This window comes from Pinus tabuliformis, chromosome 1_2 (assembly GCF_031772625.1).
Source record: "Pinus tabuliformis cultivar Carrire ecotype Pingquan chromosome 1_2, CPIR1, whole genome shotgun sequence".
In the NCBI taxonomy this organism is placed as follows: Eukaryota; Viridiplantae; Streptophyta; class Pinopsida; order Pinales; family Pinaceae; genus Pinus; species Pinus tabuliformis.
In genome coordinates, this window is record NC_142298.1 from 889,487,921 (window position 1) to 889,513,120 (window position 25,200).

The 25,200-nt window shown below is 40.6% G+C and overlaps 1 protein-coding gene across 8 annotated transcripts in view; it reads left to right on the forward strand.

The window, feature by feature from the left end:
- The window catches only part of ILA (putative protein kinase regulator ILITHYIA), a 356,320-nt gene that overhangs the window by 101,200 nt on the left and 229,920 nt on the right, over positions 1 to 25,200 (forward strand). For all 8 annotated transcript variants that reach the window (XM_089396177.1, XM_089396171.1, XM_089396172.1 and 5 more), the window contains exons 15-16: positions 19,521 to 19,640; positions 19,780 to 19,839. In XM_089396177.1, the coding sequence (XP_089252303.1) occupies positions 19,521 to 19,640; positions 19,780 to 19,839 (180 nt within the window). The remainder of the gene's footprint in view (positions 1 to 19,520; positions 19,641 to 19,779; positions 19,840 to 25,200) is intronic.

Consider the following 25,200-nt stretch of genomic DNA (forward strand, 5'->3'; position numbering starts at 1 on the left):
ATAAAATACAATCCGGGTGGAATTTCACCAAACGGTTTTTGGGTTCTTTAGAACTCTTGTGCCTTAGCCTCTCCACCAATTTTCATGGCTAGAGCACATTCGATGCTACCAAAAACTAACAAGTACATCAAGGGCAAAGAGGATAAAAAGGGTTGTTTGCAAAGGATAACATACAAGATGTAAGTCAAGTTGTTTTGCCTTTGTTGTTATGGGTAGTTGAGTACCTGAAGGAGAAGGCCTTGAGCCCTAGTTGTATTTTGTTGTATATTAGCTTTGTATCAATGTTTGTAAAAGGCCATGACCCTGGGTATGGGAGCCCTAAGGTTTTCTTATTGATGGACTAATGAGAAACATGATTTGGGCCATATATATTGTGTACCATTGTTGATTTCATTGCTGATATTTTCTGCTATGCAAAGTTGTTTTGGTTAGCGATGATAGTGTGTTTATGTGCTAGTCTAGTCATAGACCAAAACTAGAGTGCAAGGGAATTTCAACACTTACACTAGTGTTTGAGATCTAGGTTCTCAAAATTTTCGGATGATTAAGGGAAAGAAAAAACTCTCTTTTCTTCAAATTCTTGGAAGAAAGGTTTAGCTGAACAATGAACAATGAAGCAAATACCAAATAAACTACCTTAGCATATGAACATTCATCCCATGGAACATAATACCAAGATAAAACAAATAGACTGTAACGTCCTATATGAATTAAGGACGAATGGGACAAAGTAGCCTATCAATCCCTATAGGCTGTAGTTCTCCAAAATGGGGAAAAACCCCAAAAATTTTATTTGTTGGGCAAGTTTTGGGTAGCTGGGCAAAGAAACCCAAAATTGGGGCTTGGAGTGAAATTACTCAATCATTTTAAAAGAAGAGCCCCTCGAGGAAATCTATAATTATGAGGAGTGAAATCGTTTTGGAGCATCAAGCGTGGATCATCTCATTTGTTTTCTTGAGCACTAGCTCTGAGGGTTTAAAACCCCTTCTATCTTGTGAATTTCAGTGGTGAAATATCCTGCCCTAGTTGACATATTTTTCTCCTTATTATGTGCATATGAGCACCGTCTAGGAAAGGCAACAAAATCTATTCTTGTTTGTCTCTTGTTCTGGTTGCAGGGTAACTGTTGTATTGAAGGCGACAAATTTGTAGCAGACTTGTGAATAGTTTTTTTATGTTGACTGGATAGGGTTTCGTTAAGTGAACAAAGTTCCTTATTTTCTAAGACAACCATTGTAAGGCATTCGTAGTTGGAAATTACAATCGTAAAGTTTGAGCGATGACCTACCTTCGTATGGGCTTCTGGTAACGAGAAAAACAAATTTCTGTTGAAAGATCGGATTATACATAGGGTTTCGGGGGTCTTGTCTTTGGGTGATTTCTAAGAAGGCCGAAGCTGTTATTAACTAAAGTAAGACGAAGAACCTAAAACCCTCGCTGCAACTGGGTATTGTTTGGGAGACTGGATGCAAGGGTCTGAGACCTTAGTTTGTGGACAGAGGCCTAGATAAGAGTTGAACATATAACCAAATTTTTGTTGTAGCAGAATAACGGATGTAGTGCCATTCTGGTCAGCGAAATTCTGGAGCCGGACTTCGAGACTAGGGCAATATACTTTTTGGATCGAAGTGTTCTGAGAACTGTGTGGGTTTGGCACCACATGGGTTTTGCATTGCAACAAATCTAATCGTCTAGTAAATTGACTTGAAAGAAACACTCAGAACTGACGCAAGGTAGTGTAATTAGTTTAAGAGGACTAATTTTGGAGGAGTGTTATAATTAATGTATTTCTTAGTCATCTCCTGTTGGAATCTAGAATTGGGAATTAACATATCGTTGGATTGGATGTCTTATTGGAACAATCAACACAATTAATATTTTTGTTGGGCTGAATTGTAATACCTTGCCATATTGTTATTGAAATGAAAATTATTTATTTTTTGCAAAGTTGAGGGAAAAAAATTGTGAATAAAATCTTGAAATCTAGGGCAGAATTAGCCTAGTACATTACAGTGGTATAAGAGCGCTAGCATCCTTCCAGCCGTGAGTATATGAGCTGTGCATGCCTCCTGCAGATAAAAGCAATGTCACTGTAAGACAAAATAGAGGTACTCACTGTTCAGCCATGGGGGATAGAGCAGGGCAAGGAGAACACGACCTTGGTATTTTGCGGAATGAATTACTAAATGGACAACACCAACTGAACTAGCAATTGCAATAGCAAGGACAACAAATGATTTAAGGGCAGCGAGAGATTGCACAAGTTTTGGCTCAATGACAACAACAACTTGCTCAACTAATTACTCATTTTATAGGACAACAGAATGTTTCTGCCAACAATAGGACCACCAGTGAAGGTAGTGGTAATCATAGTCCCAGTTTTCCTAATAACCATGCAAATATCAAAAGGAGCATCTGACCATTACTTCCCCATTTCACTAACAATCAAGGAATGGCAGCCCCAAAAATAGTGGATCCAAATCAACTTCTTAACACATATATTCAAGACTATGCAATATTGGATGAGAACACTTGAGCAGTTATGACCTTCAATGAATACGACGACTTCAGGTCCATGAATAGACCTCGGGGGCATCTTAATGGGGAATTGGCATGCAAGGTGAGTAAACTTCCTTTACCCTCATTTGATGGATCACCTAAATGCACAAGGGCTTGGGTGCAAAAATTTGACACCTACTTCAGGCTCAATCCAATGGCTGAAGCAGACAAAATCCACTTTGCCACATTACATCTAGGAGGGCAAGTGCACGAGTGGTGGTATCACGGTCTGGTAACTCTGGGAAATGCCAACATCACTTATGAAGATTTTACCCAAAGGCTGATAGAAAGATTCGTTCAAAAGAACCCAGGAATCCACTTCAGAGAACTAGCACTACTCAAGCAAATAGGGTCACATGAAGAGTTTATTTCATAATTTGAATGTATCGCAGTCATGGTGACAAATATATTTGAAGAGTGATTAGTTATGCTTTTCACTTATGCATTAGCTAAAGCCCTACAAGGGTGGGTCAAGGCATTCAATCCTGCCACCCTTCAAGAAGCTATCAAGATGACTTGAGACATGGGAGATGCAGCTGCTAAATCTAAGGCTCCATCCAAGCTTTTCATTCCTCCAAAAGATAAGGAGAAGAGGCCCTTTCAACGTGATCGGCCTAGAAAGGACATGTTGGATGAAGAAACACGAAGAGAACTCAAGCGGAAGAAACTATATTTCAATTGTAGGGAGCCATGGGAACCAAGTCATTGCTGTTTAGGTAAGGGAAAAATCCACTACATCAAGGTAATCTTTGATGATGAGAAAGAAAGAGAGGAACCCACTTCAAATGTTGAAGAAAAACCACCACAAAAGAAAATTAACGGAAGAATAAAAGCCTAACAACCCCAAGGAAGAACCGCCACAAGAGGAAAGGCCCAACGGAGAAAAGAAGAAACAACCGCATGTTAAGATTGCAACCCTTTCAGGTATGCCTAAGTATTAAACCTTCAGGGTCAGTGGAGTCGTCAAGGGACAACACATCACAACCCTAATTGATGGAGGAGCCACACACAACTTCATTGATGTAGCTTTATTAGCTAAAAGGGGACTTTCCACCGTAGAGTTTGAGGGCTTGGATGTGATAGTTGTGGATGGGTACAACTTGGATTGCACACAAATGATCCCAGGTTTGAGTGTAACTCTCAGTAACTATACTTTTACTAGTGATTTCTATGTAATAGATCTTGCAGACCTCAACATGGCATTGGGGGTTCAATGGTTGTATTTGTTGGGAAAGCACACGATGGACTGCCAAGCATGGGAAAAGGAATTTATAGCACCAAATGGCAGTAAGGTCATATTAAGAGGCATGTCAAATGACAGCCCATACGTTGTTTTAGCCAGGATGATGGAAGCCCTATTCAAGCTTGGGGATATAGCGTACGCAACAAAATGTAAGGTTATGACCCAAAAAGCTCTCGACAATCAAAAACCACAATACAAGATAGATATTCAACAAGTGCTAGACAAACACGCTCCAATGTTTGGTGACATTCCTCCAGGATTGCCTCCTAAATGAGGATTTGAGCATACTATTGAATTGGAAGAAGGAGCTAAGCCTGTGATCACCACATCGTACCAACATCTGAAGAAGTTCAAGGACGAGATAGAAAAACCCATCCAAGAATTGTTAACCATGGGCCATATCAGACCCAGCTCAAGCTCATTTGCATCATCTGTAGTTTTGGTGAAGAAGAAGGATGGCATGTGGAGAATGTGTATTGATTACCGAGCTCTCAACAAGAAAACCATCAAAAACAAGTATCCCATTCCCAGGATCGATGAATTGTTGGATGAATTCCATGGGGCAATGTACTTTTCAAAGATTGATTTATCATCCAAATATCATCAAATACGAGTTCGAGAAGAAGACGCGCCAAAAACAACGTTCAAATGTCACTGCAAACACTTCGAATTTTTGGTCATGCCATTTGGACTAACCAACGCCCCTACCACTATCTAGTCATGCATCAACAATATTTTCAACAAGCAATTAAGGAACTTTTTGTTGGTGTTCTTTGACGATCTTCTCATCTGCAACAAAACATGGGATGATCACTTGGGGCATTTGAATCAAATCTTGAGCATCATGCAGGAACGGTCCCTTTATGCCAAGGTGTCAAAATGCGAGTTTAGATTAACGGAAATCCTTTATTTGGGACATATAATTAGCACAAGCGTCCATCAAGAGAAGATCCAGACAATAATGGATTGGCCTACACCTAAAACCCTAATAGAATTAAGAGTGTTCTCCCAGTTAAGTGCACCTTTGACGAACTTAACCAAAAAGGGAGCATTCAGGTGTACAGGGGAATCCGATAAGGCATTCAACAAGCTCAAAGAAATAATAAGCTCATGTCCAGTACTAGCTCTTCCCGACTTTGGCAACCATTCATATTGGTGTGCGATGTGCTAGGAGAAGGAATAGGTGTTGTCCTTAGGCAAAGGGGTCATCCTATCAGATTTGAAAGTCGAAAGTTGGAAGATTCAGAAAGACTTTACTCCATATATGACAAGGAGATGCTAGCTGTCATGCACACGTTGGAAAAATTCAGACAATATTTGGTGGGCAATAGATTCGTAGTCAAGACAAACCACAACAACCTATGACATTTCTTGGGGCAAAGGGACTTGAACGAACAACAACAGAAATGGGTAAGCAAAACCCAAGCTTATGATTTTGACATTGAGTATGTAAAGGGGAAGAAGAATGTTGTGGGCTATGCACTCTCTAGGAAACCAACAACATGTGCTCTCATGGAACTCGCAAAAGATTGGAAGGCATGCCTCTTAGCAGAGTATGCCAAGAACCAGTTTTCTTGCATAATTATTGACCGAATCATTGAAGACGACATGCACAAATTGATTGATGAAGTTATTTATTACAAGGACAAAATATACCTGGTTCCCAAGTCCATGCTCAAAGAGAAGATTTTGGAGGCCACACATGACATCCCATTGAATGGACATTAGGGTTTCTTCAAGACATACCGACAAATTCAGGAAAGGTTTTCCTGAAAGGGTCTAAAGAAAGATATGATGAAATACGTCAAGGAATGCATGACATGCCAACAAAATAAGGGTGAGCATACACATCCGACAGATCTTCTCCAACCTCTACCTATTCCCAAACAGAAATGGGAGAGCATTTCGATGGATTTCATTACAGGGTTGCTCAAAGCGTAAGGTAAAGATTGCATTTACACCGTGGTGTACAAGTTGACCAAATTTGCACGCTTCTTTGCAATCTCATGTGATTATTCGGCCAAACAAGTAGTGGAATTGTTTTTCCAAGAAGTCTTCAGACTGAATGGACTGCCAAAGATTATAGTTAGTGACCATGATAACAGGTTTATGGGTGCCTTTTGGAAGGAACTCTTTAGGCTGGTGTGGATTGAATTAACCCCTAGCACTTGCTATCATTCACAGATAGATGGTTAGACAAAAATCGTGAATAAGTGGATTGAAGGGTACCTACGCAACTATGTGACGGGTCAACAGAAAGCATCAATCAAGTGGTTGTGGGAGCATTGTTACAATATCACCTACCACTTATCTATTGAGATGTCACCATTCAAAGCTCTATATGGGTATGACACACCATCCTTTATCGACAAAGTTTTTGGAGACAACAACGGGCCTATTGCTAAGGATTGGATACAGGAAAGTCAGAACATCCTTAGAGTACTCAAGGTAAACATGCATGTTGCTCAAAATCGAAAAAAGCTATACACGAATCAACATCAAACAAAACACAACTTTGAGGTAGGGGACCTTGTCTTCTTGAGATCACAACCCTATTGGTAGTCTACCCTTAAGAAGAGTGGCACTGAAAAGTTGAAGCCTACGTTTTATGGGCTATACAAAGTCCTTTGGAAGGTTGGCGAAGTTGCGCATGAGTTAGAACTTCCAAGAGACAACATTGCCATAATCCATAATTTATTTCATGTGTCATGCCTCAAGAAGGCCGTGCGGCAGCTAGTCACATCTATTGAACTTACACCCTTAGACGAAGAAGGGCAACTAGGGTTAATTCTCGAAACAATTTTGGCCATGCAGGAAAAGAAGTTAAGGGGAAGAGTAATTCCAAAATATCTTATTAGGTGGAAGAATTTGCCAGAAGAGGATGCAACATGGGAAGGAGAACTTATTATGTAGCACCTGAATTGGCAATTGCTTGAGGGCAAGCAATTTTGGGCATGGGGGACTCTAATGTCCTTTATGAATTAACGATGAATGGGACGAAGTAGCCTATCAATCCCCGTAGGCTACAGTCCTCCAAAAGGGGAAAAATCCCACAAATTCCCTCTGTAGGGCAAATTTTGGGGCTGTTGGGCAAAAAAACTCAAAATTGGGGCTTGGAGTGAAGATTACTCAATCATTTTAAAAGAAGAGCCCCTTTAGGAAATCTATAAATATGAGGGGTGAAATCATTTTGGAGCATCAAGTGTGGATCATCTCATCTGTTTTTTCGAGCACTAGCTCTGAGGGTTTAAAACCCCTTCTATCTTGTCAATTTCGGTGGTGAAAGATTCCACCCTAATTGACATGTTTTTCTCCTTATTATGTCGAGCACAGGAGCACCGTCTGTGAAAGGCAACAAATCTATTCTTGTTTGTCTCTTGTTCTGGCCGCAGGGGATTGTTCTATTGAAGGCAGTGAATTTGTAGTAGACTTGTGAATAGTGCATTTATGTTCACTAAATAGGGTTTCATTAAGTGAATGAAGTTCCTTATTTTCTAAGACAACTATCATAAGGCATCAGTAGCTGGAAATTACAATCTTAAAGTTTAAGCGATGACTTGTCTTTGTATGGGCTTCCAATAACGAAAAAAATGTCCGTTGAAAGATCAAATTATACACAGGGTTTCAAGGGTCTTATCTTCGAGTGATTTGTAAGGAGACTGAAGCTATTGTTAACTAAAGTAAGACGAAGAACCTAAAACCCTTGCTGCAGCTGGGTACTGTTTGGGAGATTGGATGCAAGGGTCTGAGACCTTAGTTTGTGGACGAAGGTCTACATAATCGTTGAACGTATAACCAATTTTCATTGTAGCTAAAAGTGGACATATTGCCATTCGGTGCAATTTTGAACCAGTCTGCAACAAGATTCTAGTGCTAGACTTCGGGACTAGGGCAATATACTTTTCGGATCAAAGTGTGCTAAGCACTGCATGAGTTTGGCACCACATGGGTTTTGCATTGGAACATATCTAATCTTCTAGTAAATTGACTTGAAAGAAACACTTAGAACTGAGGCGAGCTAGTGTAATTAGTTTAAGAGGACTAATTTTGAAGTGTTGTTTCAATCAACATATTTATTAGTTGTCTCCTATTGGAAACTAGAATTGGGAATTAACATATCGCTGGATTGGTTGTCTTATTGGAACAGTCAACGCTATTAATACTTTTGTTGGGTTAAATTGTAATACCTTGACATATTGTTACTGTAATGAAAATTATTTATTTTTTGCAAAGTGGAGAAGAAAACTTGTGTATAAAACCTTGAATTTACAAGAAATCTAGGGCAAAATTACCCTAGTACATTACATAAACGAACTTACTTCACCATGAGTAATCCAAGATCCACTGTAAGCATAGATGAAAAGAGATAACATCATGTCACCATTCCAACCAAGAAAAGTAACTCAACTTATCAATCCATAGTGGAATTATAAGAGATAAAATAATATTATCAATGTCCAACAAATGACCACATAAGTAGGTCAATGGGATTGAAGAATACAACTAGTATGTGTATAATGTGGGAGTGCGAGCACAACTAGGAAATGAAAAAAACAATGCAAAGAAAGAAACCTACATAAGTATACTATTAAAACATATGTATAAAACCATGACAATGGAATGATGGTATAAAACACTAAGTGAGTTTGTCCATGACTAGAAAGGTGGACAACCCAACCCAAGAACTTGTCAAAGAGTGAAAGAGGGAGATTGAACAATGGGGCCAATGATGTCAAGTTCTCCTTAGTCATATGGTTGAGGGAAAGGGGGGTTAATTGGACACTGGCTCGCTTTCAAAGTTTTCTGAAACCATAGATAAGCGTGACTGCACGATCGTGGGGGAGAAATGGTACAAATATGGGATAATCTCAACATCCAAGGTTGGAAGAATTAAACTGCGAATGGATCTTTGATTACTCCTCTGAATTTGGGACGTAGATTGATAGGTAGGTTGTGTTCAACCATGGACACATTTGGAGATAATCTCTCTAATGCTTTGAGGATGTGTGGCCTAATGTACGGGTAGACACCTTCGAACCAATATTAGTAATGTCAGGTTGTCTCCCAGAGGGGAAGGTTGAGGAGAAACCCAAGGTCTCATCATCTTGCTATTTGGTGTGCTCTAGAACTTTGCTTGTTTATTGTTGTAATTTGATAGATCATCTGGGAAGTATGAGGTGTTGAAATTTGGTACCGGAGGACAGGTGGTTCCCTAAGGCTTTGATCTTTGGCCTAGGGAAAAGTGTCTAAAAAGAATTTAATTTTTCTCCTAAAGTGACTTTATAATTTTTATAAAGTCAAATCTAATTTAAAAGTGACTTTAAGTGATAAAGTTACTAAAGTCTAATTTTAAAGTGACTTTATTAAAGTCAATGTAAAATTAGAAAGGAAAAGTGACTTTGGAAATAAATGACTAAGTGGGTCTTTATTAAAGTGGGGTGAATTAAAAAATAGAAAGTGAAATTTAAATGAGCATTTAATCTCAGCGCTAGATCTCAATCTATTTCAGCCATTGGATTTAGGGATCACCCAAAAGTCACCTAGGGTTAGATTAAAGGAGGAAAAGGAGGAAAAGGTCATTCATTCTTTCATGAGCAGATTGAGAGAGAGAGAGCAAGAGAGCAAGGGAGATTTCTGGACAGGGAGGAGAAGGAGGCAGCAGCTTGGCACACATTCCAAGGCAGCAGTTTAGTAAATCCGTACAACTGAGTGAGCACACAGTGAAAGGCAAATATTTGGCACGATTTTCTAGAAATCCATACAACAGTTTATTTGTGGAGTTCGTACAACAGTTGGGCACGATTTTCTAGGAAAACTGTATAGCAAGCTGGGCACGATTTTCTAGGAAAATCGTACAGCAAGTTGGGCATGATTTTCTAGGAAAACCGTACAGCAAGTTGGGCATGATTTTATAGGAAAACCATACAGCAGTTGGGCACAAAAATCGAGGAGGCCGTACAACATTTATTGCTGTTCTGTTTTTCTGTTGCTAGTTTTTCCAGTTGGCTGAGGCACGGAAAACGAGATAAGTTGTAAAATTTGTTTGTTGATTTTTTTGCTGAATATTTCTCACTGTAAAAAGCATTTTCCAGAAATAAGAAAGAGCTCTCGTACCGGTTTTCCCCAAGAGTTGTAGGGGGTTTTTCCAGGGTCACCTTGACAAAAAATTACTGTGTTTAAATGTGTTAAATGGCTGTTTGTACCTGCTGATTTTTTTATTTTTGCGTTTTCCAACATTCTGTAAAATTTCTAGAATTTGTGTTTTCAACAAATTTTTAATTTTATTTATTTTTATTTTTATTTTATTTTATTTTTTATTTTTTTTTGTTTTTCAGTTGTTGAATGTATGGATATGGGAAAGGGCATTTAACTATATGGGAGAAATAAGGTGAAACTGAAAACCGGGGTGGGAAATGAGAAATTTTTACATGGTATCAGAGCTTGAGTGCTGAAGTGCAGTTTGGGACAGCAAGGAGGAAAATTACAGCCTGCTAATTTTTCACTCAGAAAATTCCAGCAAGCTGATTTTTCACAAACATCAGTTTTATCTTTACTACAACAGTGCTATTTTTCAGTTTTAGGACAACAGGATGTCATTGGGATTGAGGGTGGAGGATAGGTTGGATGGGCATAGCAATTACAACATTTGGAAGGAGAGAATGCAGAGTATCTTTGAGGAGGCAGAAGTCTGGAACATCATGGTGCATACCACACAGAACCCTGTTGTTGTGCCCATTGATGCTACTCAGTTGGCTGAGTATAATAAAAAGAACAAGGGTAAGAGACTGATTCTAGACGGAGTCAAAAACCATTGCATTCCTCGTGAGAGGAAAGAGAAATGCCCATGAGATGTGGACAACATTGTCCAATCTCTACCAGAGTACCAATGAGAACCGAAAAATGGTCTTGAAGGAGAAGCTGAAGACTATTAAGATGGGTAATGATAGTGCAGCTGGATATCTCACAAAGATTACTAATGTGAGAGATGAGTTGGCAGTGGTTGGAGAGGACATTCCATCCACTGAGTTGGTGCGGATTGCAGTGAATGGCCTCCCCCGTTCATGGATGAACTTTGCTTATGGGGTTTGTGCACGTGAGACCCTTCCCACATGGGAGAGGTTTTGGGATGATTGCATTTAGACAGAGATCAGGAAAGGTCAGCTTGGGGCAGCCAAGCCAGATGAGCAGGATGAGGATGTAGCACTGTCGGCAGGAGGCAAGAAAGGCAAAGGGAAAAGGCAGGCTTCCACAAGCAATGGTGGGGGCAAAGGCAAAGGTAAAGGTAAACAGGGTAACACACAGAAGGACTATTCCAAGGTGAAGTGTTGGAATTGTCAAAAGATGGGACACTATGCGGTTGTGTGTCCGGAGAAGAAGAAGAAGAAGGGGAAGAACCAGAGCGTGGCAGCTTCAGCAGAGGTTGAGGACTTTGCAGTTCGTTTTGATCGGGAGTTTGGGTTCACTGCGTATGAGTCCTCTAGTGCAGGACACCTGCCACACATGTTCAGAGGGAGCATGCTTTTCCCTCGATTAGCGGAGCATTTTCGGGTATCTGGTATGTGGATAGTGGGGCTTCACGTCACATGACAGGAGTCCGTGAGTACTTCTCAGAGCTTTCAAAGAGTGGCATTGATATAGAGGTAGTACTCGATGATGACAGAGTTGTTAGAGCAGTCAGGGTAGGAACACTGACATTTCAGAGGGAGTCCAAACCTCCCCTGAAGGTGTCAGATGTTCTTTATGTGCCAGGGATGAGGAAGAACCTCATATCTGTCTCAGCTTTGGAGGACAGAGGATATGAGGTACTGTTCAGGGGAGGACAAGTGTTGATGTATCCCAGGGGCACTCCAGCTGATTCAGCGAGAGTGATAGGTGTACGCCATGCAAAGGTGTACAAGTTTGCATTCCAGTCCCTTTTGGCATTGAGCAGTAGTACCAACAGCAGAGCTAGCAGTTATGAGCTGTGTGAGATTTGGCACCGCAGGATGGGACATATGTATCAGGAGCCTTGAGGACCTTGCGGGAGATCACTATAGGTGTGCCAGATTTCAGTACTGATCACTTTGATAGTTGTAGAGGATGTGCGATGGGAGGGTTTGCCAAATCCCCTTTTCCCAACAGTGACAGCAGAGCGACTGGGATACTTGATTTGATTCATTCTGATGTGAGCGATCGGATGTCTCATGTTTCCTTGAGTGGATATGAATACTATGTTTTATTCATTGATGATCACTCCAGGAGGACCTGGATTTATTTATTGAAGACCAAGAGTGAGGTCTTCAAGCGGTTTCAGGAGTTTAGAGCTCTTGTGGAGACACAAACAGGTCGGAAGATCAAGTCCCTGAGGTCGGACAATGGGGGAGAGTACACCCTTGGAGAGTTTGTTGACTATTGTGCGGAGGCAAGCATTAGGAGGGAGTTCACTGTTTCTTACAACCCCCAGCAGAACGGGGTTGTGGAGAGGAAGAACAGATCCATCGTAGGGGCTGCCAAAGCCATGTTACATGATCAGGGGTTGCCATTGTTCTTGTGGGCAGAGGCCTGCAACACAGCTGTTTATTTGCAGAACAGGAGTCCGCATCGTGCCTTGGGGAACATGACTCCGGAGGAGGCTTTTTCTGGGAAGAAGCCTGATATTGGTCATCTTCGTATCTTTGGATGCATTACATACTCCTACATACCCAAGGGGAAGAGGACCAAACTAGAGCCCACCGCAGAGAAGGGTATCTTTGTGGGCTACAGTGAGACATCAAAGGCCTTTCGGATTTACATTCCCGCACAGAGGAAAGTTGTTGTCAGGCGGGTTGTGAAGTTCGAGGAGGACAGGGCCTTTAGGAGGTCACGAGAGTTAGAGTATCGGGATCAGCCAGACCCTCAGCAGCAGTTGAGTCAGTCGCAGGGATCCAGTGGGCAAGGATCAGGAGGATCCGGAGGTACATCTATGAGGATGTTAGGTCTGTCAGTGAGCAGTGGCTCATCGAGCCAGAGGGGTGGTGCTCCGGGCAACATGCAGAGCAGTTCACTAGGGAGTCCACTGATGGACAGTTCACACGGTACCTCAGCTTCTACAGGTTCAGGTGCAGGCAGGAGGACAGTAGACAGACAATCAGGAGTTCAGGCTCCTGATGATGATGGGGAGGAGGAGTTTCATTCTCCTATGAGAGAAGTGCACTCAGGGAAGAGGAAGCCCAAGTGGCTTCAGGACACCTTGAGAGATGCCACATCTGTCGCTGAGCCTAAGAGGTCGGTCAGAGAGAGTAGACCACCTGAGAGGTTTTGTATATGGCAATGGATACCAGCATCCTTGACTCTGAGCCATCTAGCTATGAGGAGGCGGCTAGCCAACAAGTCTGGAGAGAGGCCATGTAGGAGGAGTATTCTTCTATCATGAAGAATGATGTTTGGGAGGTGGTGCCGAGGCTTGAGGGCAAATCCGTGGTTACTTCCAGATGGCTTTACAAGGTAAAGCATGCTGCAGATGGCAGCATTGAGAAATTCAAAGCGAGGTTTGTGGCTAGAGGGTTCTCGCAGGTAGAGGGAGTTGATTATGAGGAGACCTTCGCTCCCGTGGCTCGATATACTTCGATCCGCTCCATTATATCGATAGCAGCAGAGATGGGTTGGAAGATCCACCAGATGGATGTGAAGACTGCATTTGTCAATGGCTTCATACAGGAGGAGGTGTACATTGAGCAGCCACAGGGCTTTGAGGTGCATGGGAAGGAGTCCCATGTGTGCAGATTGAAGAAGGCCCTTTATGGCCTGAAGTAAGCTCCCAGAGCTTGGTACTCTAGGATAGATACATACTTGCAGGGGATGGGTTTCACAAAGAGTGAGGTAGATCCGAACCTTTACTTTATTGTGATAGGTGAGGAGCCTCTCATTCTGGTACTGTATGTGGATGACTTGTTCATTACAGGTGCAGAGAGACTCATAGAGCACTGCAAGAGAGATCTTGTGGCAGAGTTTGAGATGAAGGACATCGGCTTGATGCATTACTTTTTGGGTTTGGAGGTGTGGCAGGAGGAGGGGCATTTCTTCCTGGGGCAGGGGAAGTATATTGTGGGCATCCTTGGTAGATTCCACATGGAGGATTGTAAACCCATGTCGACACCAATGATCACCAACTGGAAGAAGCTTCATGCTTCGGATTCCGAGTTGGTGGATCCCACTTTGTACAGGCAACTGATTGGTTCCTTGATGTATTTGGTCAACACTAGACCAGATATTTGTTTTGCAGTCAACACGATGAGCCAGTTTATGTGTGAGCCTAGGAAGGTTCACTGGGTGGCTGCAAAACACATTTTGCAGTACTTGCAGGGGACAGTGGATTATGGTCTGGACTATAGGCAGGGGGATGGAGTGAGATTGGCAGGTTATATTGATTCTGATTGGGCAGGTTGTGCTTCTGATAAGAAGAGCACTTTAGGGTGCTGTTTTGGGTTGGGTTCGGCAGTAGTGTCATGGTTTAGCCGGAAGCAGCAGTCAATAGCATTGAGTTCAGCGGAAGCAGAGTATATGGCAGCCAGTCTAGCTAGTTGTGAGGCCATCTGGCTTCGCAAGATGTTGTTTGGCTTATTTGGTCAGCTGTTGAGACCTTCGGTGATTTATTGTGATAATCAGAGTTGCATTAAACTCACGGAGAATCCTGTATTTCATGACAGGTCAAAGCATATCGGGATTAAATATCATTTCATCAAAGACTATGTTCAGAAGGGAGCTGTGAAGCTTGAGTATATTCCCACTGATGAGCAGGTTGCAGATATTCTTACCAAAGCCTTACCACGGGGCAAGCATGACTACTTCAGAGACAAGATGGGTGTGGTGAGGAACACCTTCCTTGGTAAGAGGGAGTGTTGAAATTTGGTGCCGGAGGACAAGTGGTTCCCTAAGGCTTTGATCTTTGGCCTAGGGAAAAGTGTCCAAAAAGAATTTAATTTTTCTCCTAAAGTGACTTTATAATTTTTATAAAGTCAAATCTAATTTAAAAGTGACTTTAAGTGATAAAGTTACTAAAGTCTAATTTTAAAGTGACTTTAATAAAGTCAATGTAAAATTAGAAAGGAAAAGTGACTTTGGAAATAAATGACTAAGTGGGTCTTTATTAAAGTGGGGTGAATTAAAAAATAGAAAGTGAGATTTAAATGAGCATTTAATCTCAACCCTAGATTTCAATCTATTTCAGCCATTGGATTTAGGGATCACCCAAAAGCCACTTAGGGTTAGATTAAAGGAGGAAGAGGAGGAAAAGGTCATTCATTCTTTCATGAGAAGATTGAGAGGGAGAGAGCAAGAGAGCAAAGGAGATTTCTGGACAGGGAGGAGAAGTAGGCAGCAGCTTGGCACACATTCCAAGGCAGCAATTTAGCAAATCCGTACAACTGAGTGAGCACACAGTGAAAGGCAAATATTTGGAACGATTTTCTAGAAATCCGTACAACAGTTTATTTGTGGAGGCCATACAGCAGTTGGGCATGATTTTCTAGGAAAACCATACAACAAGTTGGGCACGATTTTGTAGGAAAATCGTACAGCAAGTTGGGCACGATTTTCTAGGACAACCGTATAGCAGTTGGGCACGAAAATCGAGGAGGCCGTACAACAAATTTGGCACAAAAATCGAGGAGGCCGTACAACATTTATTGCTGTTCTGTTTTGTTGTTGCTAGTTTTTCCAGTTGGCTGTGAGGCACGGAAAACGAGATAAGTTGTAAAATTTGCTTGCTGATTTTTTTGTTGAATATTTCTCACTGTAAAAAGCATTTTCCAGAAATAAGAAAGAGCTCTCTGTTATGAAACTAGCTCACAAAAAGATAGAAAAGAGAGATCCACGCCTTAGAATTCAGCCTCTTCGAGAGGGCTACCTCCTTTACATTACATAAATGAACAATTCTTGGATGATACAAATGACAAAACCTCCTTTCTATATATAGGAGTCTATGGAGTCACAATATAATCCAACCGACCTAACAATAATAATATAAAGCCACAAAAATAACAATAGAGGGATTCTATGGGCACATTAATAACAATATGGGGGTAATGGAGGTACAACAATATAAATAAGGGGTATAACTACAATAGTAATGGGGTAATCACTAGTATTATAGGGACCCAACACTCTTGAACTGGTTTTCCCCAAGAATTGTAGGGGGTTTTTCCAGGGTCACATTGACAAAAAATTACTGTGTTTAAATGTGTTAAATGGCTGTTTGTACCTGCTGATTTTTTTATTTCTGCATTTTCCAACATTCTGTAAAATTTCCAGAATTTGTGTTTTCAGCAAAAATTTATTTTTTCAGTTGTTGAATGTATGGATATGGGAAAGGGCTTTTAACTATATGGGAGAAATAAGGTGAAACTGAAAACCCGGGTGGGAAATGAGAAATTTTTACATGAGGTAATTGGTTTGGTCATCCCATTGTGGGGCATGGCATGCAAGAGCTAAGATATTTGAGTTAAAGTCTCCTTGATGAAGAGGGCTAAGCATCTCTGATCTAGGTACTGAAAGAAAGTAGTTAGGGAGCCTCTTAATTCCCTATAGAGGTAGTGATAATGTCCTTTGATCTCATAGTATAGGGGATATCGAAAAATGAGGTGCTTTCTCCAATTCTTCAAGGTGACATGTTTGGTAGATCCTATAAGATTGTGGTATATGGTGATTTTTCTCTATCTAGAGTCTATGGGAGTTGACTGGGAGGTGTCCTAAAGGGATCCTCGCTGAGTGCATCCAATGTCCACATGTACAAGTGCCCTAAATGATCATGCCATCACGCAACTCCAAAAAGTGTTGTAGATAGAAATTAGAAAGACATCTTCGAGTCAAGGTTCGTCAGGGGTGAGATGAAAGTGACTTGAATATACAATCTGTCGATATGCTCTCAAATAGCCTAGTTCAAAACCTTTCTATTTGGCAAGAGATGGTGTGGGGTTTCAAGGGAGAATTTGAATGGGGGAAGGTGCTCCAGGGGGGGGGGATACTATTCGTCTAAAGAAGCTTGGGATGCCTCTGAGAACCAAGCTCATGCTTGGCCTAGGGAAGTGTTTGAGGCGAAATCTTATGAGGAACAAATTGGAAGGTAGGGATACCTGTCTCGCTAAGTGGCAGAGTCTTCAAGAGGTTAGACTGTATGAAGAAAATAATCCAAGTGGAAAATGACCTTAAGGTGGAAAGGGTGGATGCCAAACTTTTCTTGAATGATGGGTTGAGGGACCGCTTGATTACATCAGACGTTGCGCATGAGAAACAAGGTATGTACTCTCTATAGTCTAGTCTAGTATGTCTGCAACAAGCTTGGTCCCTAGATCTTGGAGCCATAGAGAACTATGGATTTGATATTCTCTTACATAATATAGAGTTTGGTTGAGAGGTCTTGAAACTGTCGTTGGAAGCATCATCTCTTGATGAGGGCCAAGGACCATACCCTTTACGAAGCCAATATTGGAGGGCCTACCACAAACAAAAATGAGGCCATGTGAATTGTACTACTTGGTAAGTGTAAGCTTCCACAACCTTAATCTCTATCCCTCAATGGTAGAAATGTAAATCTATAAGAGAGTTCTTTGATGCATTGAAGATCAAAACCTTTGGTTTTACCTACTTTGACTATCAACTGTCAGAGGTCACAAAAACTGGCTAGTGCGTTGATATTTCTTTGTAAGCCCTTAAGAGTAGAGGCCAACAAGACCAATGACATCAGTGAACAGGACCAGGGAGATCAACACCTGATGTAAAAGGCAACCATCACCCTTATGGATATGTTTGTGAAAGGAATTTATCTCGTCAATATAGATCCTAAAGAGGGTCGGTGAGAGGGGGCACCCCTATTTTATCCCAATGGTATTTTGGTTGAAGTCAGAAAGGTCATGTGTCATCTTGATGTGTCCCAAAATTGAATCATATAGTTTGATGATGGCTGCCAGTAGTGTCTCATATATGCCAATGTTATAGCCTTGTGAACTATAGCCCTAGGTAGGTGAAAGTTGTGGTGATCTCAATCTCAACACCTCGATAGTAGAAATGTAAGTTTGTAAGATATCTCTTTGATGCATTGAAGACCAAAACCTTGGTTTTACTTGGTTGATTGTCAATTGTTGAAGGCCACAAAAAATGGACAGTGCGTTGATCTATCTCTGCCATTCCTCAAGGGTAGAGGCTAACAAGACCAAGTCATTGGTGAAAAGGAGTGAAATCAACACTTAGTGTAGAAGATAGCCATCCCCCTCTTGGAGATGTTAATGTAGGAAAGACTCCAACTCATAAATATAGATCTCGTAGAGGTTTGGCAAGAGGGGGCATCCTTGTTTTACGCCAATGGTACTCTGAATGAAATTGGAAAGGTACTATGAATGAAATTGGAATGGTACTCTGAATGAAATTGGGCAATATTGAACTCAAGAGATTGGAGGCAATGTTTAAGGTATTTCCCTTCTGTTGGTACTCATAGCGCTGACTGCTCTCTTGATGTCCCTCTCAGAGAAAAGGTGGCATGAGGAGGGTGGGGAGGGGATGCAGTTAGTAGGTTGTCCAGGATTGTTATAATGGGAGGTTGTGTTGGAGAACAAGGATTGGAGGTCAAGGTTAGGCAGGATGGTGTGGTGTCTAGGAAAAAGAGTATGCCATAAGGATTTTAGTAGTGGTAGAGGGCCTCAAAGTTCCCATCTCCTTTGGGAGATAAAGGTTTGCTTTTTATGATGAAAGAGTTGACGATAAGTTTAGTGGAGGCAAGGGGAGAAAGATGGGTCATGCATGAGGGTGAGATGAAGTTGTTTGTGAAGGGATTTGCATTCGTTGTTGAACCAACGGTTCATTGGGTAGGAGCCAAGGGGAGGTCTATGCCGTGTTGACGAGTACAGTGCGGGGAGGAATCAAAGGATGCCTCCACAAAGACAATGGAAAGCACATCTCGTATTTGGTTGTGGTTTGTGTTCAGTGAACTGAAGTAGGAAATGGATGGGAGCAACTTCTTGAGGCTGGTGGTGTAGGCGTCAGTGTAGTCTCTATCAAAGAGGAAGGTGGTATGGCTCTGGGGCTTTGGTGGGGTGGACTGGGTGGTGGGAAGAGGTGAAGAGGAGATAGAGAGAGAGAAGGTGAGGGGGGTGTGGTCAGCCTGGGAGAGATGAGAAACTGAGAAGTGCTGGGGTTCCACTTAAACTTGCTGCAAATCATCTGTAGACGAGAGATCCGTTCGAAATTCCACCCTTTTGTTGGTGTGAGTGATGTGGTATATAGAAAGATGATTGTGCCAAACTCCTGGGGTAAGAAGGGCTGCTCCAAATTTGGTGGTGTCAATGATGACATCATCAAATCCTGAAACTGGTAAGGCTGAGTTATCAGTATCACCAGTTGTCTCTTTCTTGCCATTGTGCTGCAGTCAATAATCAAAGTGTGTGTTAGTGCTTGGTCATATGCCTGGTAGCTCCAGAGTCAGAAATCCATTTCTGTGAAGTTGAGCATTAATAACTGTTTTGACTACCCAGTGTAGAGTGGTAATGGTTGGTCTTATCCATTGATTTTTTTACTTGTTTGACAGATATTGACATATTCATATAATTGCTGAGAAGTTAGAGCCTATGACATTTTTTCATTTTTCTGAAGAATATTTCCTATATTGTTGATTTCAGATACTACTAGGACTGACAGGCATGATGAATTCAGGATGCTGCCTATGCCATTTTTTCATTTTTCTGAAGAATATTTCCTATATTGTTGATTTCAGATACTACTAGGACCGACAGGCATGATGAATTCAGGTTGCTTGGAATCTCAAGCAGCCATTTATGCTCTGTCAACAGTAATGCAAATCATTCCTAAAGAAACTTTTACTGAATTTGTAAAGGTAATACATTTCTCTCTGTGGTTTCAACTTTGTAGAAATTGTTTAGTTTTTTTTTAAATAATTTCTAGGAAAATGAAGATCTTTCTCATGCTTTTTATTTTAATTCAATACGAAGATGTCTTCTTGGTCTCCATTTCAGAGGTTGGAACAGCTTCCGGAGCGAAGTCTGCATGATGTGCTTTCAGAAAATGATATCAAGGTAATAAAATATCCCAAGGGTCCATGGTCCATATAAATTCTATGGAGTATTTATTATACTATGAATCATTTTTATTTTCACTGCATTCAATTGATGTGGTTTCTGTAGTATCGGCTCCTCAATTGGAGAATGGAGTAAACTTGTAAAAAAGCAAATTTTCCTGCTAAATGATATGTGTGGATCTATTGCCCCTGCATTTAAACATGAGAGCTGATTTTTCTGCGTGATTCCTCTTTAATTTGTGCTTCAATTTTCATAATTTAAATAGCCAACTTGTAACTATCATGGTTGTTATTTGTTTTGAAGGGTATTAGAATCTAATTTTCAGTGTGTAAGATTTGTAAGACTTATTTTAAAAGTTATTACAACTGTTTCATACCTAACTTCATGCAAGGTTTGATTGTTGTAAACGGCCAATGTTTTTGCATTCCTATGCATTCAAGAGAAAAATACTGAAGTCTCAAGAGGTACATTAATGGCCTTGTTACCGTGACTTGTGGAGATGGAAGGACAGAAATATGGGTGCATGTTTCAGCTATAAATTGGAGATAGTCCTGAAATTTAATCAATGCAATGGGAATGTGAATTGCAGGAGACTGAGCGGTAATGATAGGATGGAAGTACATTGAGTAGGGTCTTTCATAAATTATGGGTAAACATAGCAGTAGAGTTTGTGCTGCAACTTAAATGTCACTGGTCTTTATTTATCGTTGGTATAATCAAAAGTTATTGCATAGTGTGTAAAAAAACTAAATTATATTTATACATATTAATTATTATGATATAAGGTTTCATCATTTAGCATAGTTGTGTCTCTGAGGTACTATATATATGTGTGACAATTTTTATCACTGCATATCAACCTTTCGGACAATATGGGCTTACCCCTTTTCTTATGAAGGGCAATGGCATCATGTGACTACTTTGAGGTTCGTCACAGGCTGTATCAGAGCAAGTTTGAACCTTTTCAGCATGTGATCAATTTCAATCTGCCGTGGCAGTAAACGGCATTGGATGGTAACCATTGTTCCTCTTACATGTTTCCTTGAGCTCATTGATACTAAAGTTGCTATCGGATTGCTCAGCATGCAAAAAAGATGCCTACCTGTTGAATCTTGCTGTTGGTATCTTCTGCTACTGCCCTGTTGCCTGTACATCACGGATTCAAAAAAGCTTTAACTGTAATAATGCTGCAAAGATATAAAACAGGCTAGTCATTGTTGGACATAATCCTTTAGGATTTTTTGTCCTATAAACGAATCTGTACATAAATAGAATAGGAGAATGTGAAACAACCCTTGGAAACTGAATTGAAATGGATGGAAAGGGCTTTCTTCTACTTTTCCATCAAAGATATGGATAGAGTGGCCTTGCTGGTAAATATGAACAAGTGACAGCAGATTTCTTCGCAGCTCTGGAAGGTAGAGCACATCATGTAGAAGAAAATCAGAAAATCCAGGCAGTTTAAACCTGATGGTCCCAAGTCTAGAGGGCTCTCTTTGCCTCGACAACTTATAATGGACGGATTGTTCATCAAATGGATGTGAAGACTGCTTTCTTGAATGAAAACTTGAAAGAGAATGTCTTCATGGCTCAACTGAAAGGTTTTGTTGTGAAGGAAAATGAACATAAAGTATGTAAACTTACAAAATCCTTATATTGCCTAAAACAAGCACTGCGAGCTTGGTATGAAAAGTTAATTGAGCATCTTCTGAAACTAAATTTTAAACAATTTAATCTTGATGATGCAACATTGTTTGTCAAGAAAGTTGGAAAAACTGTTGTATATCTTGTGGTATATGTAGATGATGTGTTGATAATATGGAACAATGAAAACTATATTGCATCTATAAAGTGTTGACACCTAATCTGAAAGGATTGGGATTATTGTAGATATTGTAAATAGTTTCAGTTATGCATTAGAGAAAACCAAGAGACCTTGGAAATGGAATCCCAAGGGTCTCTTCACTCATGTATATATTCATGGGATGAGTAATGCAGTAAATAATTTAATTAGTGGAGTTACCCTCCTGGCCTGACATGGTATCAGAGCCGACCCCTTTTTAGCTTCCTCCTGCGCCCGTAGCTCCTATTTTCCTACCATTATTCTCTACTACATCCTCTCTCTGCCTTGAGTGCGTTAAATGCTGCATTAACCTACAACTACTCTCCAGATTCTTGCTTTGAATTAAAGAATGCGACTGTCAAGAGAACAGGCAACAAAACCCTCTTCCCATGACAAACTTTATGTTCAGTTGACTATATTTCCATGGAGAAGTCGAGTTTGCGTTTGGTGTGGAGGTTTGAAGGTTGTGCTGGAGGATGATGACTCTGGTGTGTTGAGTTCCCAGCGAAATGCTGAAAAATCTATTAATAAATGAAGACTGTGCATTGGTATGGCCGATTACATAGAGTCGTATCGTACGCTGCGAGTTCCTTTTTTAATGGCGATGCGTTGAATGGACATATTCATGTTGCGTGCTCCGCATTCTCTCTTTTATTGAAATCCGTGTGCAATTACACTATGTTGAATTGAAGCCTTTATATGGTGCGATTACTCCTGCGTTAAGGTGCAATTGGTTTATGAGCACTGTGGTGAAGGCTGCATAAATTGAACGCTGACTACATTGATAGAGATGGTGCATGACTGTGTGTTGAATGTGCTGCGAGCTGACATGGATTGAGGTATGCAACCTGGAGGATTTTTTTAAATATGTTGAATGGTTATGGTGAATACAACGTTGGATTTGCGTTGAAAATTCATGAAGACCGAGCCCTCGTGTGAAGCTATCCTCCTGGCTCTCACATGGTATCAGAGCCAGGTTTAAAGTCGTTGAAGTTAGCATTCTTTAAAAAAAATGTGTTGAATATTTAAAAAGGCTGAATGGTATGCTTTTAAATTCGTTTTAGTTTTTATGGTTGGCACATATATGAAGTGCGTTGATGCTATAAGTGAGTGTATATGCTTTGTGTTCTTTTCAAGAACGTGAAGTTTGAATGGAGTGATTGGAACATGATGGTATTATGTTTGGATGTTTATGATATGAATATTGGTTATGTTGGAGGATATATTTGAGCGCCTATATTTTTTAATTGATGATTTTTTTGAAGACATAACCAATCAGCTTTATTGCAAATGCATCAACCTTTTATTGCAACCATTGTAATTTTGAGGCCAGATTAGACTATATGATGCATTCACTCATCTCCATTGTGGGTGTAGTTCTCTCTGGAAAAGAGAACTATCCTAAGTGGTCTAGGAAGATAAAACACACCCTCATTTTCAATGAGTTGTGGAAAGGGGTTTGTGAAGGAGAAGGAGACAATGCACCTGAAATTCCATTTCAGGTAAGGAGCTTGCCATTTGGGAAAACAAGAATAGCCAAGGCCTATGCCTTGATTGTAGTGTTAGTAAATGAAGAGGCGAGTCGTCATATTTCACCATTTTCAAATGCCTTTGAAGCTTTAAAGAAGTTGAAGAAATTGTATGATTCACACTCTGAACTTGAAGTTGTTCAATTGACGTTCAAGTTGCTCAGTCTTGAATTGAAAAATGATGACCCTCTTGCCTTAGGATCAGAAGTAAGATTGCTTATGCATGATATAAAGGCCACTAGTGTTGAAGCATATATTCCTCTCATAGCTTATGTCAAAGCACTATATCCCACTTATTCACATTATCTTGAATCTTTGCAAGCAAGTGGCCATCTTAAGGAGATCACCTTTGACTCCCTTGAGAAAAAATTTGCTGAAAGAGAGAAGGATTTTGGGAAGAAGAAAACTCCTCAATTTTCTGAAGAAGCTGTATGCCTTGCACAAAAGGAGAAGAATCATCCACATGTAAGCTGCCTTGGGATAGAATTGAGCAGGAAAGAAATGAAGTAAAAGGTAAAACAACTGACAAGGGGAAAGGTAAAGCACCTTGTTGTCTCTTAGATTGTGTTACCACTCACACAACAGGGGGCCTAAAAGGGGTTCCTAAGAGGGCGACTGCTAGGTTAAGGGAAATGGTGGAGGCTTAGCTCACTGTCACCACTAGTGAAGACAATATCGCCGATATTCGGAAATATCGCAATATTTTTGGGGAGACGAGATATCGCCGAGGAAATATCGGCAATATTTCGGGGAAATATCGTTCTACGACCCAAAATATCGTCGGGCATGAAAAAAAATTTCGCTGCTGCGGCTACAAAAGGCCAAAATCATTTCTTTTTCCTCATTTTGTTTTATGATTGCTGGAGAAGGAAGGGGAGAGCATTGTGCTTGCTGTCAAGGAGGATTCAAGGATTGAATAACCATTATCGCCACCAACAACAAATATTTTGTTGATCAAAGATTGAAGAACAGTGAGACAATCTTCATTTCTTCCATTAACAAGTATGTCCTAATAAACCCCTATGTTAATGATTTTTTTGATAGATTTAGGGTTATTCCTGCTTGCCTATTTGCCTACAAACATTTTGTTTTTTGTTTTTATTATTTCTCTTCCATTTGCTATGATTTTCATGCCCATGAGCAAATGCAAGGGTTTTCTCCATATTTGGACAACAAACTCCATTTTTTTTTAAACTTTCAAATGCACCCTCTTATTGTCATTTATGATTTTTCATTGAATTCACATTGCAAATAATGTAGCAAAAAAATTATTTTGTAAAATGAGGTGGTTATTACTTATTAATTCCAATTTTTTTTGTTGGTGCCCTAGGTTTGAGTTAGCTCACTACAAAATTCAAATATGCCAAAAGCCTTGGACCCATTTTGGGAGTATGGGGAGCTTGATGGTGGGACAAATCAGGCATATCTATCATGCAAATTGTGTGGGACTAGGATGACAAGAGGGGTTACATGATTGAAATACCATTTGGCTAGACTCACTGGACATGATGTTGGGATTTGTACAGTTTCTAGTTAGGAGCTTATACAAAAAGCTCTTGAAGCAATTGATGAAAAAGATATAAAAAAAGAAGGGACAAAAAGAAACAACGCTGAACATGCAGGTAGATCTTTCGGGATATCTTCTTCTGATTTTGATGCTGAGGGTAGTGGGAGGGGCTCCACAGCATCACCTGCTACTGCTAGTGCGAGGTCATCATTTTTTGCTCCACGAATAGGACATGGAGCACAACCTGGCATAAAATAAATTATTAAAAAAAGGAGAAGAAAGAAGCAGATAGAGTCATGGGGAGGTGTCTTTTCTAGAGCGACTTACTTCTCAACATCACCAAAACCAATCCATTTTGGCAGCGAATGTGTGATGCTATTGCTGCTGTGGACCCAAGGTACAAAAGTGCTACATATGAGGAGTTGCGGGGGCCAGTTCTTCAAGCAGAAAAGCGGACATCAACTCTAGATTGGTGGAGT